General features: G+C 42.1%; 1 protein-coding gene across 1 annotated transcript; it reads left to right on the top strand.

Annotated features, from left to right (window-relative positions):
• Positions 1–5,794: 5,794 nt before the first annotated feature.
• On the top strand, positions 5,795–12,376 carry LOC128403616 (serine protease inhibitor Kazal-type 6-like). The gene is made up of 4 exons (XM_053368564.1): positions 5,795–6,399; positions 8,044–8,066; positions 11,072–11,190; positions 12,310–12,376. Exons 1-4 carry the CDS (start codon positions 6,321–6,323, stop codon positions 12,374–12,376), a joined length of 288 nt encoding a protein of 95 aa, XP_053224539.1. The 5' UTR covers positions 5,795–6,320.
• Positions 12,377–14,298: the final 1,922 nt, after the last annotated feature.

Genomic DNA, 14,298 nt, shown 5'->3' with positions numbered 1-14,298 from the left:
GCAGAAGAGGTTGTGACTCATGAACTGCAATATCTTTTATAGCTCTGTGCAAACTTTTGTGCAAATGAGCTTGCAGAACAGGAGTAGTGGCTGTTTCCATTCATCTCGCAGCCCTTTGGATTCAACAGCAGGATTATGTAGTTATCATCAACATGAGTTGTCTTTTGGTAACAGTAAATTAACAGTTTAATTACAGGTTTGAAATTGCCCCATTTGATTGGTATTGCATCCAATTTAGTACCGTTGTGCCTAAATCTGGCTCTAAACTCAACGATCTTCTCAACTACCTAAACTCAACTATCTTTTTGACTGGCTTCTCATCTTATGCCAAAGAGCTGTCAGAAGGCAGTTGTCTCTTTGAATGATCAAGAACTTTTTCAGCAGGGGGCCAGTCCACTGTCCCTCAGACCTTGTGGAGGGCCGGACTATATTTTTTTTGGGGGGGAGGGAAATGAACGAATTCCTATGCCCCACAAATAACCCAGAGATGCATTTTTAATTAAAGCATACATTCTACTCATGTAAAAAAAACGCTGATTCCTGGACCGTCCGTGGGCCAATTTAGAAGGTGACTGGGTTGGATCTGGGCCCCGGGCCTTAGTTTGCATACCCATGATCAAGAAGCTGGAACAAGTTCCCCATGAGGAAAGATTACAACATTTGGGGCTTTTTAGTTTTGAGAAAGCTGACAGAGAAAGTTTTCCTTTCTTATAAAACTGAATGTTGGAAGATACAGGGCAGACAAAAGGCACTATGACTTCATACCATGCATAGTTCAGCTAAATTCACTCCCCCAAGAGGTAGTGGTGGCCAACAATATGGGTGACTTTAAGAGGATGAAACAAATTCATGGAGGATAAGGTTATCAATGGTTATTAGCTATGATGGTTAAGTTCTACCTCCACTATAAAGAGGCAGTGTGCCCCTGAAAACGGGTTGCTAAAAACCACAAGTGGGGAGAATTCTGTTGCATGTAGGTCCTGCTTGCATAGGCTTCTGGCTGGCCACTTTGGGAACAGGCTAGATGGGCACATAGCCTGATCCAGTAGAATCTTCTGGTGTTCTTCTGTTGGCTTCCTTTCATCCTCCTCAAAGTGACTGATGGTTCATCTCCTCTGATAGTCCCCTAATGTAGCTTCTCCCCTGTCCCCAAACCTCAAGACATATTATTCATAGTATATTTGGTATATCTCTGATGCTGCTTGTTTTGTACTGGAATGTTGAATTAGAATGTGACTGGTATCTTTCTTTCCACCACCCCATCCCCAGCAAAAAGCTGCGCTTTCAGCAAGTGCCATGGATCCAGTGCACGTAACAATACAAAGGTCAGATTCTCAGCATTTTGAAATCACCTTCCCATGCTTCACTGACATTATAAACCAGAAATGGTATGCTAGGGTTTACTTCTTTCCCAACCAGGTTACAAGGTTACTCCTTTCCCAACCAGCTCCACTAAAAAACAGGGGAAGTTGGCATCATAGGTCATACTTTGTACTTTATAGGGATTTACAACAGTTGCCGCTTAGTCTTGGCAATGTAGTGTTCTTTCTATTGTGCTGGCCCAGAAGAGATGGAATGATTGAACAATTGTTATCAAGATCAGTGATGATCAACTGATGGCCTTCAGGCTTATTCTAAGAATAAAGTCCCAGAAAATATAGAAATTAACCTGATCTAAATATTAGTAAATATTAGCAGCTTATCAGCTCATTTCAGAAGAGATTTCCATTGAAATATGCAGCAGTATATACCGGTAAATTAATTAATTAACTAGCTAGCATTGTTAATACATTGGGGCTGGGGGGGGCTATGCTGACTAGCCCAGACATCTCTGCATTGGTGTGAACATCTGCAAAGGTGAAGTGTTGGTGTGTAAGCCACTGGTGGAGGAAGAGGAGTGCGGGGGGAGCCCACCGCCCCCGACAGTGCAATCCCGGTGGGGTGCCATCGCGGCTGTTCCCCCGCCCTCGTCCCAACTAGTGAAAAGAATCAGTGCCTTCGCTGAGTTTTTCAACATGGCGCCGAGGTAAGACGCGCTTACCGGTGCTCTTCGGATTTCTTTTAATCTTCTTTTAATCCTTTATATTTTATCTTAACTGACCCAGTCAGTCTTTGAAGCTTTTTATAATTGCTGCAGCTACATGCTATGGCAACTTTCTGAGAGATTTGGCCCTGCTCCAGATTGCTGCAGACTGCTCCTTGTTTCTCTCTTATCAGCGGGCCGGCCTCGGCTGCTAAAAGAGAAGAGAACGCCATTATCCTAATTGGAGAGAGGGCTTAAGAGGAAGACGCTGTGTGGTGTTTAAATCCTGGATAAGTCATCGTTTGTGCCCAGGCTGCTGTCATAGAGGGTTGAGAGAGGCCAGTGGAGCCAGGACATTTGGCACCCTACCCCCTAGACATCTTGAGGCTGTCACATTTCAATAGTTCCCCTCGTGAAAAGCTTCTGCAAACTGGGTCCGAGGTGTCCACGAAAGACTGATGTTGTAAGTGGATTTTACCGCAGTGGAGAGGAAAACTTCACTATTATTATCCATCCAAGGAGCTTTCACCCACGGTGCCATCTTCTGGTGGTCTTAACTATCTTATTTGTGTGTCAAATGTTATGTTATTTTAAGAATCGTATAATCCTTGGCCTGAGGAAAGTATGGGTCAGAACAAACGCTTGAGAGACTTTGACGAGCCCCTATCATCCCCTAAACCAAAACTATCAAGGTTGGTGCCACACCGGAATAGAAGAGGGAGTGACAATGCTGAGCATTGCTTTGCGGTGGAAACCCAAAATCGCTTCCTACCTCTAATTGATTTAGAAGCCACTCCAACTCTGACGACTCAAAATTTTTCAAAAGTAAAGCCTGTAAAGGAGAATACGAAAGAAAAACTCTCAACACAGGATGATGGTTTAACATCTGATATGGGGGAGTTCCCCAGCTGTGAGCAGTTACACTTAGTAATTAAGACCCTTCACTGTATCAGTGCCTTCCTTCACAATTGCTAAGGCTGAGCTGAATTTCAAATGTACCCAAACCAGCATTACAACAGCCTATGTATCTCCTCCACAAATTACACAGTCACATCTTTCAGAGAACACATCTGGCACCTACCCAGGGAAAGCACTAACCATTATGTATCGGGCCTTAGAGAAATCCAGGAGGTGCAGTGTTAGTATAAATGTTTGCAGCATGTTTTCTGAGCTAGAGCCCAGGATTGAATCCTTGCTAGAGACAGAGACAGTGACAGTGACAGTGACTTGAATGATGGCAGTTGAACAGAAGAGGCAATACAGCTTTGATCAAATCTTCAAATGTTGCTTATACTGAAAATCAGAGGACCCATCCTTCTAATTCAAAACCCTATTGCCTTTTATGTATTGCTCTGCTCTACAAACTGGATTTTCTGGATCATCCAGTTCCTTCAACATTTCCCCCCAGTTTACTTTCATAGAGAGGGTCAGGTTATTTTCTTTATTAGGCTATTAAGCAATAACCAGCTTTATGAGAGATTCTTCATTTGAGCCCTGCGGTCATGATCTTCTTCTTTGGCAATCACTCGTAGCCAAGTAAGATTGTCTTCCACAAACACAGTCTTAATGATGTATCTGTATGTGACTGTGGAGGCCAATTCTGGATCCACACGTCCTTCCACAGTGGTATCATAGGTTTCTGGGTGGAAGTTGATCACGGTGAGGGTTTAGTAAACTTGTCTTCCTCTTAGTCGCCCTGAGCCCAGCTTCGGCTGGGGAGGGCGGGATATAAATAAAATTTATTATTATATTATTAGCTCGTTTCTCCATTTCGCCTTAAGTTCGTGCTTCTTCAAAGTCCGTGGCGCCTTTGGTAATGCTGTTTTCGAGCTCTGCTGTCTAGTCATGATAGGATGGTACCAATACCATGGATTGTATTAACCTTCTTCATGCAGGATAAAAAGAAGTTTTCAACATGTTTTTTCCCAAGGGTTTTTCTCTGTATGTTCTCAGTTTGGGATCCTATGTAGTACATTGGGACAAAACTGAATGGCTTACTTCTTTTAAACCCTTGCTGCTCTCTGTGTCAGATTGGTTTTGTGAGAGACATTACACTGTATATTTAACCAAACATTTGTCCATCCATTGCCTGTACAAATCCAAGTCAGCAATCACCTGCATTTGTTCTAACTTAATTTCTTCTAACATCTCCAAATGTTGCTGAACTATATCATCTCTGACTATTGGCCATCTCTGACCATTGGCTAAGGTTGATGGGAGTTAGAGTCCAACATCTGGAGGGACACAACTTCTCCATCCCTATTCCGTTTGTTGTATATTTTGGTTCTGACCTGTTCATAACAATTTGAGTGAGGTTCATTCTTTCCCCTAAAAACAAAGGTAGCTCCATACATAATATGAATGATCCAGAATTGTGCAGCGACAGCTAGCTGAGATAATCCCTCTCTTCAGGCCTACATCCTTCTGTCCAGGAGTTGGTCTTCAGAAACTCTTGCCCTTGTTACTGTGGTAGCAGTGGCTCAGTGACTTGACCCTTGTGGAGAACTTTTGGAGAACACAGAGGGCAACAAAAAATCTTCAATCATGGCCTAACTATTTAAGACAGAGTTGGTGAATCTGCTGCCCCAATCTGTCACTGACTATTGGCCATGCTGGTTTGAGCTGATGGACTTTGTAGTCTAACAACATCTGGTGTGGGACACAGGTTCTGTTGTTTCAATAGAACAATATTTGCCATTTTTCAGGCCATTTTTCTTTCCATTAGTAGCCAGATGGCCTGTGAGGTAGACCTCTTAAGTTTTGCACCTTCTATCTAGTTGTGTTCCCTTTCCATCTGTTAATGCCCCTCTCCCATTGTTACACACAGGTGGTATCAGCTAATAGTAAGGAGCTCATAGTTAGCTGTCATATTCCTCACTCCTACCTTGGGCTTAGAGTGAGGAGGGTGGGTTTCCCTTCCACATCTTGATTTGCTACCTCCTTCCTGACAATGCCCTACAAACCTTCTTTGCCCAAATCTAATTTTAGGTTCTTATTCAGTCTCCTTCTCCTATCTTTTTCTGAAATGTCACTTTGCTAAACAAAACTTCTGTTTTCCAGGATTTTGTAGGACCTACAAATGTTCTGTGCTTGTTCTAACTCAAGGGCTCTTAAACCTTCTGCCTCCCACCCAGGGCCCACTTGGGGAGGCTAAAAAATGGAGCTCTCTAGTCACAAAATGGCAGTGCACGTGGATGAAGGCAGAATTTAACATAATTGGCGGGCAACTACTGACTATTTTCAGTTTTCTCTCTTTGGAAATTGCTGAATTCTTTGCCACAGTTATTTCTTTGCAGCAAGGAATCCCAAAGTACAGCTTTCTTCAAGCTAAGTAGAGACATTGGCTTTGGGGGGGTAATGTGACAACCTCATGTTTTAGGGAAACAACTGCTGATCCGGAAGGCAATTCAGTGTATACTTTCCCTACCCTTACACCTCTCAATCCACTTTTACTCATCTCCTTCAATTTCTTCCACGCTTCTCCTTTCAGATTTATTTATACTTTATCCCATCCCCAATGGCCAGTGGTAAGTAATACATTGGTTTGAATTAAATTGGAAAATGAGATGTTTATAACTCAGATAACTAATTTGTTGTTGTTTCTATTTGCATCTTAAAAAGAAGGTAGAATTTTTTAAAGTGGATTTTTTAAAAGATTTAAAAGTTTCAACAGATTAAACATGCCCCATTACTTCTTTTTCTTCAAGTATTTCTATACCACTTAAGAGTTGAAAGATAAGAGGGCTCTGTCAGTCACCAGTTTCTAGCTCCTCCTATCCAGTCACATCTTTTGTTGCTGCTACAACCACAAAGTTTGACTACTTGGACCATGCCTAATATGAATCTGTTAATATTAGTCAGGGATTCATCACCACAAAAAGGAGGCATATTACTCCATGCTAAGGGTGACTTTTTGCCAGAGACTTTTTGCTAGAGATTCAATCACCATATAAATACTGAGCTTCATTATAAATGGCAGTTGCTTATCACACCCATTTATCCAAGTCTTGTTAATCAGATACACAGTGCAAAGATCAAGAATGAAATTCATGTTTGTCCTGCTTTCACAGAAGCATTCTTGAGTCTGCTTTTGAAGAACGTTCTGGGTGTTCTCTGAAACTACCACCCTATCACAAAGATTTCACAATACTATGTGCCATTTCAGCATGTAGGGACTCTACTGCAAATAAGGTATATATGTGCAAAACCTGCCCACCCACTCTTTCGTCTTTCCTTATATAGCTGTATATACACATTGGTTAGCCAGTCTTAGGGATTTATTAAGAGAAACACACTAATGTGCGACAGACTCTTCAAGACTATGAAATTTGCAGCTGCCTTTGTGCTTCTTGCTCTGATCCTGTGCTGCTTCTCAGGTGCGTAACCTACTACCCAGTGGATCCCTGTTCATTCTGTATGCTCATATGTCCAAGGGTACCATTTTCTCTCACATTTACTCAAACTTGCAGATGCTCCTGCATGCAAGTATCTAAACCATGGAACTAGAGGGTCTTGGGTTGTGTGAACTGGGACCTGTGCATGTTTGGGTCTCTGTATGCAGGCACTGTGCAAATGTTATGGAGGACAGAAATGAGGTCTGCAAGTGTGAGCCTGATCAGTCCCTTGGCATATGTCCATGTGAACACCTAAACAGGACTGAAGTAAAATCTAAACGCTGCGGCAAGTAACGGCTCACCAGAGAGGAACTTCCTAAATCCTTTTGCAGGAAAATGTATAACTGAAATATTAAGGTACAACTGGCCTACATATTTATTTGTACATATGTTTGGTTATTTCCCTAAAATCTGCACAGATGTGAACTGTAGACACCACATTCTTTTCCTGTTTTTCTGATATGCAATGAGAATCAATAGCTCTTGGGTAGTACAATCCAGACACAGTTATGTTTGTCAATTAAACATGTCAACTGGAGGCACACTGTGAATTTATTTATTTTTAAAACTTATATACAGCTCGGTTGTGAGGGGGAAAGCCTCAGAGTGGTTTACAAAAAGAATAAAGCAGTGAAATTATCAGTAAAAACAGGTAAAAATAATTAATTAAAACATTTAAAAATAATTAAAATCGACAATAAGTTAAAACTTCGCTTAAAGCACATGGCAGCATTTGACATGTCTGCACTGGCTTGCCTAAACAAAAATGTTTTTAACAGGTGCCAAAAAGAGTGAAGTGAAGTCAGTACTGCCTGATATCAATAGGCAGGGAATTCCAAACTGTGGGTGCCACCACACTGAAAGATCAATTTCTTACAAATGTGGAACAAGTATTACGTGGCACCTGTAAAAGTGCCAGTTCCACTGATCAAAGCAATCTAGGGGTCATATATGGGGCAGGGCGACCTTGTAGGTAAACTAGTCCCAAGCTGTTAAAGACTTTATATGGTGGTACCTCGGGTTACCAACACTTCGGGTTACAAACTCTGCTAACCTGGAAGTAGCATCTCGGGTTAAGAACTTTACCTCAGGATTAGAACAGAAATCACATGCTGGCAGTGCGGCGGCAGCAGGAGGCCCCATTAGCTAAAGTGGTACCTCAGGTTAAGAACAGTTTCAGGTTAAGAACGGACCTCCGGAACAAATTAAGTTTGTAACCAGAGGTACCACTTGTATACTAATCGTAGCACCTTGAACTTAGCCCAGTAGCAAGTTGGCAACCAGTGGTTGTCTGACTCCTGTCAGCAATCATGCTGCAGAATTCTGCACTAATCACAGCTTCTGGATCAAGATCAAAGGAAGCTTCACAGCAGCACATACGGCGAGGATTAGAGCCTTGACGTACTGCCCACAATTTCATTGTGTGAATAAATATGAAAGCCCACAATATTAACAACTTCAAAGAATGGGATATTGTGTCCAAAAATGTCACATCAGTAAATTATAGATTGGGGATTTGATTTCACAAGTCTAGTTTTTCTAAAGCAAAATGAAACATTAATTTAATGTATCTCTTATATTTTATCTTCTTTTCATTTGAGGATTATTATTATTTTCTAATTCTAGGTTCCACTGCTAAAGAAACAAAGGTGAGTTCATTTTACTCTTTGTCTTATTTGAGGAGAAACTGTTGAAATCCCATTTAGTTAGGAGCAAATTGCCTAATCTCTCCTGCTCCAAACTTTACTGGACCAACATTGCATTCTTCACTTGCTAATTTTCACATGGACTTTTAAAGAACAATCCTAAGCGACCACTGAGTTCAATGGAATTTACGTCCTAGTAATTCTGTCCAGGATTGAAGCATTAAAATGCACCCCCTCTCCCCAAAATACACACACTAGTTCTTGCATATGATTCACATTTTTATGAGTAAAATATTGCAATCCAAAATGTATTTCAAACATTTGGTTTGGCTGTTCATCAGTTTAATGTACAAGGTGAATATTTCTTATGACAGCACCCCATCATGTGGCAAGAGATGGTACTTATGATACCAGCTGTTAAAGTACTTTGTGTTTTTTCCTCTTTTCCTGGTGTGGTAAATACCAGAAATCACCAGCTGAGGGCATATTCATTTTTAATTTTTTAAAAATCTATATTCCCACCTGCTGAGGGATTTTTCATTTATTTGTAATATTTGTGTCATCCTCTTTTCAGGAGTTCAGAGTGCCACTATAGCTGTGTTGGTACAATGAGGTGAAGTAAGTAAGGCTAAGAAAGGAGCAGATAACCCTTTCAGCCCACAGGCCTTGGAAACCTTCCAAGGACTACATGCCTGTGGTGCTTGGAGCAATAATACAGATTTTACAGTAGGCTAGTTTCTACACACACTGAAACATACCTCTCTCTCCTCCATCCAGGCAAGCAAGTGGCATTATAAGCATTCAGTGACACATTCTGGCCAGGGGGAAAACACTTGAGGAGGGTGCAAAGCAAGGCCAGGCCACTCAGTGGTGTGGATGCAGATAGGGAGTGGCCTACAGACAGTGCCATGGACCACATAGGCCTGGAGAACCACTTTTGGCCCATGGGCTTGAGGTTCCCCATCCCTAGTTTAAGCAATAAGCCCTCTATAGGCATTCTGAATTTGTATCTGTGGAAGCAAGTGAGATTAACTCAGCCAGCTCCTCCTCCGAACCTACCCATGTTGGTTCTTCAGTGTTCACAATAGTAGGGAACCTGATCAATCCATGTAAGAAGGTTGGGAGTACTATGTGACAGGGCTGGCTTGCATGGGTCATGTCCCCGCTCCAAAGAGGCAAAGTCAGGATGCCAGTAACAAGCTGCTCAAGGCTGCCTATTTAGCTTCATCAGACCTGGCATTAGAGAGCACCAGGCATGGTGTGGTGGCAAATGCTGGGGCCTAAGGATGAGTGGTGCAGTTGTCCAGGGTTGCAAGGGATCAAAGACCTTTTGCTATTTCTGCAGCCCTGTCTCCAGTGTCGTAAAGCTGCACAATCAAGGTGTGCTTTTTAGGTGCTGTGAATGAATGAATAAAACTTCATTTGCGTCAGCCAACAACCATAGCAACAAAAGAACATTGCAGTATACACAGGACAACATAAAATGTTGATTATATAAAACACAATTTAGAGTCCTGAATCAGCAGTCAAATAGTGGACCTTTTTCCGATTGCCTCAGCTAAAAAACCTTTCAACCTTTGCTGTCATCTGCTCCTCTTGATCTGCCAGGAGAAAAGACACTGTGGCAGTGGTTGGGCGACCCGGAATGGACAATAAAAGAGGGGTGATAATTTCGTTCCTCAGGTCTTTGTAAAGAGTGCATGCCAGGAGGGCATGCACCACTGATTCAGTGCTGCCATCTCCACAGGGACATAAGCGTTTTTAGGTGCTGTTATGTTCCAAAGCTAAATATTTTTATCAACACTGAAAACACAAGGCACTTCTGTTTCAAGAGAAAGGCGTGCAAGTTCTGTCATGTACAATAGAACATGGCAGAAAACACAGCTGATGTCACTCTGAAAGAAGATATTGGAGCACTCCAAATCATTTCCCCATGGACCTGCACAGAAAATGGTTGATCTAGCTGAAAGGAAACACACAGAGATCTGCATCAAGCATTGCCATGAATCCCTAATTATTATTGTGTGATTGTAATGTTCTTGTATAATCTTAGTAGGTTGCATAATCTTAGAAGTTGTGTGGCTCTGAGGGAGCATTGCTGTGACAAGTTTTTTTCCAGCTGGAACTCAGGGTTCCAGCACCTCTCAGCTGGGCCCTGGAAATGGAGGCAGAGACCTGACCAGCCCCTCTGTGCCTCCGGCTCATGAGGAGACCCTCCCCAGAGCCCCAAGGGGACATCCTCTAGGTGCTCCAGAGAGGATCTCCTCATGATCCAAAGGCACAGAGGGGCTTTGCTGAATCTCTTCAACCTCCCAGCTATCACACCTCAGCTGAGCAACCATGAGCCGAAGCAGAATAGGGGAGGGAGCTCGGTAAGCTGCTCACCTGAGACGTGGAACCCTCTCTGTGCCTCACCTGAGCAAGCCCCCCACTCCACTGATCTGGCTCATGCGAGCTGGAGAGGCACAGTGGGGGCTCATTAAACTGCTCAGCTGAGGCATGGAAGGCTCCCCTCCCCTCACCTGAGCAGCCTCAACAAGCCTCAGATCTTCTTTGGGCTTTGGGGTGCGTGACTATCATGAATAGACCTTGAACTTCTGAATTTGTCACCATATTAGTGCTAAGGGCCTTAGGGAAGCTTTTGCTGCTGACACTAGCGTCCTTTTAAAAAACAACTTTTGTAATGGCCTGGTGCTCTGAAGAAGAGTGCAGGTTGAGATGGTTGCAGCCACTATCACCATAATTTCCCCAGGGTACCCCTGGGCCTGGACACAGAGGCCAGAAGCTTTCTGGAGGAATTCAGATGATGTCTATTTCTGCAGGTGCTTTATAGGTTTATGCCCTGGGCTGTCTGTCAGGACCCATCTTCACAGTTTGCCTCCTTGACAGTGCCATTGCCTAGTAAGCTCATAGAGGTGGGGCAAGGGGGCATCAGTGATTGAGACAGAGACATTAGCATCAGCCATAAGATGCTACACCTAATTAATACTGTCTTTTTTAATTTTCAGAGGAGCTGCATCATAAATCAAAAGGAAGAATATTTTGCGTGCCCACCAGTTGAGTCATTTGTTTGTGGCTCAGATGGCAAAACATACAAGAATACATGTTTTCTTGGCAAAGCTATGAGGTGAGGTTGCAGTTAATCAGCAAGCAGTAATGTTTTTTAACACTACCTGGCCATGTCTCTGAAAGTTAACACCTGATAATTTCAGCCCTTCCAAGTGTCCCTATTTTCCAAGGACATCCCTGATTTAGAGAAGCCTCCCCAGTCCCATTTTTCCTTAGAATGTCCCTATTTTCATTGGAGAAATACTGAGCCGTCTGAAGGCAATCCTGTAAAGTTTTTTTATGTTTAATGTTTTGTTATGTTTTTATATATGTTGGAAGCTGCCCAAAGTGACTGGGGCAACCCAGTAAGATGTGTGGGGTATAAATAGTAAAATTATCATTATGGAATGGGATGTCCCTATTTTCATTGGAGAAATGTTGGAGGGTATGTAATTTATATTCTGGAGCATTTTGGCTTATCATGTAACAAGCTTTAAAAGAGCTAGGTTCTAGGTTTGGAAACAATACCACAAAGTCACAGATTCCAGTGGTCAGTTTCCAGACTAGCTGAGATTTCATTCCATAAAAAGAAAGAAAATAGATGGGTCTAAAGAGGAACTGAAGGAATTTTATTCTACTCTCAAAAGAAGGGCTGTTCAGTTGTTTCTTTTCATAGAAACCAAATTGTCATAGTATGTTGACACTGTTAAAATACCATGATAACAGTTACTGAAGTTCACAGATGGCATTTTTTTCTGATGAGAGGATGTTTTGGTTTTTCAAGTTGATAAGAAAATGGCCGCTGATTAAAATCTGTGGTGCTGATGGTTACATTTGGTGCTTGCAGTGTATATGATGCAGCATGTTTTGTAAAGAAGTTACTAATACTTATGCCAGAGCCAGTTTTATGCAAGTTTATTTTTATTACATGGGAATGGGATGTTGATGAAAGAATGCATTGTGTTCTTTACAGTTCAGGATTTGTGAGTCTGCAAATGTGCATAGAGCTCATGTACTGTAACCACAAAGGATCCAGTCTCTTTCTTGTTAATCATTATCTAGCAAAACTTAGAACAGCTCCAACTGAACACAGAATTAGGCACTGTTTGAGCCCAGTGTTCTATTGTGGTCAATAATGGTTTGTTCTTCCAGAGCTTCTCAGTGATGCTTTTCTGTTTAACACTGATTTCTTTTCTAGAGCTTCTTGTGGAAAAGTGAGATACAGACACCCTGGCCCATGTATTGACAGAAAAAGTACTCCATGAAAATATCACTTTTGGTTGTGCTGACTAATTCTACTTGATCTTGCATGCTGGATATTGAGAATGCTGCAGTTCCACAACCTGCTTGTTCATTAAACAAAAGTCAACACATCTGTAGTCGCTTCCTGCTTTTGCTTTTCCCATCCCAGTGGCAGAGCCTCATGGTTACTGGCAGGCAGCCCATTTATTGCAGGAATGGAATTAGACATATACTCAGGTAGAATGGCTTCAATGCAATGGGAACTACAATGCAGGGTATTCTGGTCTGCTCCTTCAGAGTAAACTTTTTGTTTTGGGTTGCTTCTGAAGGGAAATCATGAATATCAACTCTAAGAATAATAATAATCGAATGTACTCTATTATTCAATTATTTTCCAGTTTGATATGTCATTGCAAAGGACTCATCATTTCTATTCAGGTGCTCCTTAAATATCGGTGTTTTTTTAAAAAAAGTTTTTGAAAAGTTCTAAAAGCATGCATAAATACACATCTAAATTCTTAATTACATAATAAATATGAACAGATGTAGGAAAAATATTCTGAAAATGTTGAAATGGAAATCTTTTTTTTTTTTTTGAGTTTATGTCCATACGAATGGTTGTTGTTGGCATCCATCTGTCTCGAAAGACAATGGAGTATGCCTCCAGGGGTGACAACAAACCATTGCGCTAGCAGCACCAAAGTCACTGGGCAGTGTGTATGGAAGTCCTGGGCACCAGCTTGGCTGCAGGAGTTTATTAATTATCTTGCATTTGCAATCAATGATAATTCATATCTGACTCAAACTAATGTAAATAAGAAAATAGTTGTTAAGATACAGGCCCTGTCTTCTGGGTTATACTCTGAAACAGGCATGGAGAATATTTGGCCCTCCAGATGTTGATGAACAGTGACTCCCATTACCCCTGGTTATTGGCCCTAAGGTGGATGGGAATTGTAATTCAGCAACATTTGGAGAGCCAAACGTTCCCAATCCTTGATTAGATAGATAGATGATAGATAGATAGACAGATGATAGATAGATAGATGATAGATAGATAGATAGATAAACAGACAGACAGATACCATAGACACAAGCAGTATGGTGGTGGTGGTGGTAGAATCATGGCCTCTAGCCCTCCATTTTGCAGGGCATAATCTCATAAGGAGCTCCATTCCCCCTTCCATGTGTTGATTTGTACATGCAGAGACCATCCGGTGACCATCATCATCATTTCATTAAAAAATAGCTTGTCATTCATAGAATCATAGAATAGAATCATAGAATCATAGAGTTGGAAGAGACCACAAGGGCCATCGAGTCCAACCCCCTGCCAAGCAGGAAACACCATCAGAGCACTCCTGACATATGGTTGTCAAGCCTCTGCTTAAAGACCTCCAAAAAAGGAGACTCCACCACACTCCTTGGCAGCAAATTCCACTGTCGAACAGCTCTTACTGTCAGGAAGTTCTTCCTAATGTTTAGGTGGAATCTTCTTTCTTGTAGTTTGGATCCATTGCTCCGTGTCCGCTTCTCTGGAGCAGCAGAAAACAACCTTTCTCCCTCCTCTATGTGACATCCTTTTATATATTTGAACATGGCTATCATATCACCCCTTAACCTCCTCTTCTCCAGGCTAAACATGCCCAGCTCCCTTAGCCGTTCCTCATAAGGCATCGTTTCCAGGCCTTTGACCATTTTGGTTGCCCTCCTCTGGACACGTTCCAGTTTGTCAATGTCCTTCTTGAACTGTGGTGCCCAGAACTGGACACAGTACTCCAGGTGAGGTCTGACCAGAGCAGAATACAGTGGCACTATTACTTCCCTTGATCTAGATGCTATACTCCTATTGATGCAGCCCAGAATTGCATTGGCTTTTTTAGCTGCCGCGTCACACTGTTGGCTCATGTCAAGTTTGTGGTCAACCAAGACTCCTAGATCCTTT

Source organism: Podarcis raffonei, chromosome 2 (genome assembly GCF_027172205.1).
Source record: "Podarcis raffonei isolate rPodRaf1 chromosome 2, rPodRaf1.pri, whole genome shotgun sequence".
NCBI lineage: Eukaryota > Metazoa > Chordata > Lepidosauria > Squamata > Lacertidae > Podarcis > Podarcis raffonei.
Note: the sequence above shows the minus strand (reverse complement) of the source record. Positions and strands in the feature narration are given on the sequence as shown.

What these genes read in the sequence shown, in the direction of transcription:
- LOC128403616 (XM_053368564.1), top strand. Translation starts at nt 6,321, where the DNA reads ATGTGCGACAGACTCTTCAAGACTATGAAATTTGCAGCTGCCTTTGTG. An exon ending in GATCCTGTGCTGCTTCTCAG is followed by an intron (nt 6,400 to 8,043) that starts GTGCGTAACCTA and finishes TTCTAATTCTAG; the next exon opens with GTTCCACTGCTAAAGAAACA. An exon ending in TTTCTTGGCAAAGCTATGAG is followed by an intron (nt 11,191 to 12,309) that starts GTGAGGTTGCAG and finishes TTTCTTTTCTAG; the next exon opens with AGCTTCTTGTGGAAAAGTGA.